We start from the raw sequence: 5,000 nt of genomic DNA, 5'->3' as shown, positions 1-5,000 counted from the left end.
TGTGTGTGTATGTTTGTGTGAGCGTGTGTAGGAATGTGGGAAACGGGGTCGAATATTATGGACGGCTGATGTTCAACTTCATTATGGACGATAATACCATACGCTTCCACTGGATGATCGGCCATGTGAACAGCAAGATATGCATCGCATTGACAAACCCGTATAGGCGACGCCTTTTGGGGGTTTTATACAAAATATCTTCCTTAGAACCAGGTCCTCCTCAGTGAGACGTCATCCTCGAACGTTTAGTTTAACGTTCTTCACCCTTGTGGTAGGCTTTGGAGTTTTTGTTCTGGTTGAGCCCAAGTCGATTATTTCCAACTCTAAGGGAATCCCTTAGGTAAAAAAAAAAAAAAAAAAAAAAAAAGTTCGATTCCCATTAATGATGACTGTTATCTACCCCAAGAACATCAGGCATGGGTGATGGTTTAGGTCACCACAACGCGCCTCCTGGCGTATGCCCTACCATCACCTTCAGCCCTGTACACAGTGCGGGGCACGGGTTCTCATGATCCGCTGGCAAAGGCGACGCGAGAAGCACGAACACCCTTTTTTGTCGCTTCAAGGCGAGAACTGTTGATTTTCTGGGAACACATTACTTGATTACATTTTGGGTCGGAATTAAACAGTTGATACCTCAAGCTGTAATCATTACAGGGAGGGGAGCAGGGGGAGAGGAAGGAGGGGGAGAGAGGGTGGGGGGAGAGTGTAGGAGAAAGGGTAGGGATAGGAGGAGACAGCAGGGCAAGGGGAGGACTAGGGAGGGGAGACGTGGAGAGGAAAGGTGCGGGGTAAGGAGGAGGAGGGTCGGTGAGGGAGAGCCTGTGAGTGAAATCAGAGGTGGGGTTGGTGTGAAGGGTGAGGTTGAGGTTAGGGTGTTGGGAAGGGGAATGTTGGAAAGGGGAGAAGGGGAGGGGAATGGGGTGGGAGAAAAGGAGAGGAAAAGGGAAAGGAAAGAGGGAGGAGGGGGGAGAAGTGTCTTTTCTAGAGGAGAAATTCGAACCGAAAAGATAGGCGTAATTCAGACGTACTGTACATTGGTTCAGTTTTGAGTGTCCTTAATTCTACCTATCCAGACACACACACACAAAAAAAAAAAAAAAAAAAAAAAGGGGGGGGGGAGGAGGGGTCCCAGTATCCAACCTACATAGACACAACCCCTATCCATTTCTTCCTATCCCCTGGCTAATCACCCCACGCCCTCTCTCATGTTCCAGAGCAGCCCCCAGGACGCCCTGGAAGCGGCCATCCGGTCCAAGGACGTCGGCCTCGTGCAGAAGGCGGTCTCCGAGTTCGCCAGCCCATCCATGAGGGTCAGGGACGAGGATGAGGGCGAGTGCACCATCCTCCACCTGGCGACCAAGAGCGGACATGACGAGATCGTCACAGTCCTTCTTCAGGTAATTCAGACGACGTGAATTGTGTAGTTGGATCTGACAGACATTTGGTGGTTTTGATCAACGCAAAGAGTCGGGGAGGAGGGGAAGTCGTCAGCCGAAAGGTGAAAAAATTAAATTGATAGATCAATAGATATATAGATAAAACAAATTAAGTGAATGAATAAATTAATAGATAAATAAGCAGTAAAAATAAACTAATAAAGGAATAGATAAATAAATTAATAAACTAAATATAATCAACCAATAAATAGGTAAATGAACAAACAAATAGGTGAATTGGTAGAAATCCAACTACTTGACCAATAAGTAAAAAAGATATACGAATAACTTTTGGTTAGGTTTTAGGTAGGCCCATTATATGCCTAGCGTACTCTCCACCTCGACTCAACCGCCTGGCGCCAGGAGGTTTCATTGCCTCGACTCAACCGCCTGGCGCCAGGAGGTTTCATCGCCTCGACTTAACCGCTTGGCGCCAGGAGGTTTTATTGCCTCTACTCAACCACCTGGCGCCAGGAGGTTTCATTACCTCAACTCAACTGCCTGGCGCCAGGAGGTTTCATTGCCTCGACTCAACCGCCTGGCGCCAGGAGGTTTCATTGCCTCGACTCAACCGCCTGGCGCCTGGAGGTTTCATTGCCTCGACTCACCCGCTTGGCGCCAGGAGGTTTCATTCAGCCGGGGGCAGGACTCACATTATTGAATTTAAATTTGACAACTTTAGATTTAGGAAAGAAATAGGCACGAACTGGTTTACCCATTGAGTGGTCAACGAATGGAATAGGTTTAGTAACCATGCAGTGAGAGCTGAAACTATCGGTTGTTTTAAGAGAAGGTTACATAACTTTATGAATGGGGATGATAGGAGGTAAGGGATATAGGTCTCCCTAGTGTAGGTTTTATGGTCTCTTGCAGTCTCCTTCATTCTTATATTCTTATGAAATGTGCGGCATTAGCTCTTATATATAGATTGGTCTGTTGTCTATTGTCTCATATCTATCACTATCTGTTAACTATTGTTCACTCTCCATCATCCATCTATTATCCCTTAACAATTGCCTGTTATCTATCGCCCATTACTTCTTGTTTATTTCATATTATTCATCACCTATTTATCATTACATATTACCAACTATTTATCATCAATCATATATTATAATAAATGAATAATAGATAAAAGGTCAAATAGAATGAATATCTATTCTTTATGTTTTATCTGTTATCTACGATCTATCATCCATTACTTGTTACCTCACTATTCCAGCCGTTCATAATATATAAATGTGTGTATATATATATATATTTATATATATATATATATATATATGTGTGTGTGTGTGTATGTATGTTTATATATATATAAATATATAGATATATATGTATATATTTATATATATATATGTGTATGTATGTTTATATATATATATATATATATATATATATATCGTTTGCTATTAAGTCAGTGACTTAGCCAACTCAGACATCAATATACTCTTGATGCCTGAGTTTGTTAAGTTACTGCCCATTTGTTAAGTATCGGCCAGGTTCGAGTCCTCAACCTAACAGTATCATAGTTTCCGAATATGTTTCCATCGAGTTATATACTCGTGTTAGTCTCGTTCGTGTTTGCAAGGAATTAAAATGGAAATAAGTTAATGTGATTGATAAGATGAGTGTCTTTGTAATTGGGACAATTCAGATTCTGTTTTATATATATATATATATATATATAATATATATATATATATATATATATACTGTATATATATATATATATATATATATATATATATATATATATATTATGTATGCGTGTGTGTATGTGTGCGCGTGTACATACGTATTCAAATACCGTCTGAACTTCCCTGTCTAGTCTGACTCTTCCATTCGTCTTCCCTCCACTTCCTTCGAGTTCCTCATCTCAAATTTCCCATTACAGTTTCCCATTCCCATTCTTCCTGTCTCTCCCATTCCAGCCTCTCCTATCCCTGTCTTTCTTCCTTCATTTCCATTCCAGCTTAGTACTTCCACCTCCCTTGATACTCTCTTGTCTTGAAGTCCTATTCCAGTCGACCCTTTCTCATTCTTGTCTTCCTTGCTTCATTCCCATTCCAGTCAGCCATTCCAGACTCTCTCCCCTTCCTCCTCCCTCCACCCATTCCATTTCCAGCCTGTCTCTCCTATTCCTTGGAATACCTTATCGTATGACGTCACATTGAAAGACCTTCGTTATGGAGGCTAATTACCATCGTTTCACTGCAATTAGACATCAACGTCGCGTTAACTAACTGGCTAACTACGCCTCCCACATCGTCCGCGCCATCGTTGATGGCTCCAGTTAACTAAGACGAGGCGAGAAAGAGGTAAACACGACCTTTTATCTCAATAACGCGGTTACGCATTAATGGTTTTGCTCTGGCTAAGGATCTTGGCGCCAACTGAAACGTGGTCTCAGTCTATCGAGATTTTAAAGGGATTTTATAACATCGAAGACGAGCATATCAATCAGTCAATCAATCTGTTGCCCCAGGTCTCTCTCGCAGGAGACCCACGGCCCTCAGGTAACCGGTAACGATTTCCTTTTTGGGCCCCTTGTCACTCGAGGAAGAGATGTTGCTCTTCGGATAAGGTGAAGCCCTCTTCACACTAGCGGTCTGAACCGCACGGAAACCGCAACGGTACCGCATAGTCAAGGAAAAACTGCGCGATTGTTTGTGAATGCCTTCATTGACTTGCAGTGTAACCGAACCGCTGCGGTTGAAATCGTTAGTGTGAACAGGGCCTGAGAGCGGGGTAGCGGGATGTGAGGTGTTTTGTGTGTGGCGATTGTGTCTAAGGAAATGTGACTCTGTGGCCAAGTCAACTTTATATTAGTTTCAGTACTAGGTTGTGGTCTGAATGTATTATTAACAATGTGACTCTTGTTTATAATATGTCTCTCCATAAGAGACAATCCTAGATGGAGGAGACGTAGGGGAGTCCACAGAATCCACGCTTTTGGCGAATTGATCGAACCTGTTGAGAGAAGGGTGTCTACATGGAAGTTTGCTCAGAGAGGCCGTGGGGACTGGCGCCGGCGCGTGAGTGAAGCGACGCGCTCCCTAGCACATGCCCACAATTGATGATGATTCTTGTTTACTGTATCTTGGGAGTGATTTCTCGGTAGTGCTTATACCGAATCGGGACAGTCTGGTGAAATACTAGGTTATGGCGTCTATCTCGGAGTGCTTGTTATTGAGGTTGTTAAAGAGGTTTATGGGTTGTTGTTGTTGTTTTTTCTTTTTTCTTGTGGGAAGGACAGGTGAGATTGAGGGCTCTCGCGAAGTGCTGTATGCCTATCATTTTTATATGCCGCTCTCTAGGGAGGATTTTGTAAAAAGCCTATTGGGATGGATTCCGTGTATCCCGTTATTACTCATAATTATTTGTTTAGGATCAATAGTTCTAGTTTGTATAAACACGGCAAAGTAAACAGACTGGAATAAACGCTTCACTTCCAGTCCATTTTTCCTTTGCCGTGTTTATGCAACTTGTTCATATGGATTTTCAGTTCTACTTTGTCAAGATTTTTTTTTTTACGAGCACCGGGCTGTGTCCGTCCCG

At 42.9% G+C, this 5,000-nt stretch overlaps 1 protein-coding gene across 1 annotated transcript in view; it reads left to right on the top strand.

The window, feature by feature from the left end:
- Positions 1 to 5,000, top strand: part of LOC143017635 (uncharacterized) — a 148,311-nt gene that overhangs the window by 105,084 nt on the left and 38,227 nt on the right. The window contains exon 3 of the mRNA XM_076172422.1: positions 1,218 to 1,400. Within this exon, the coding sequence (XP_076028537.1) occupies positions 1,218 to 1,400 (183 nt within the window). The remainder of the gene's footprint in view (positions 1 to 1,217; positions 1,401 to 5,000) is intronic.

The sequence above is a fragment of the Oratosquilla oratoria genome, chromosome 32, assembly GCF_046742065.1.
Source record: "Oratosquilla oratoria isolate Oo_2021 chromosome 32, ASM4674206v1, whole genome shotgun sequence".
Classification (NCBI taxonomy): domain Eukaryota; kingdom Metazoa; phylum Arthropoda; class Malacostraca; order Stomatopoda; family Squillidae; genus Oratosquilla; species Oratosquilla oratoria.
The sequence above is the reverse complement of the archived record's forward strand: the minus strand, read 5'-3'. Positions and strand labels throughout refer to the sequence as shown.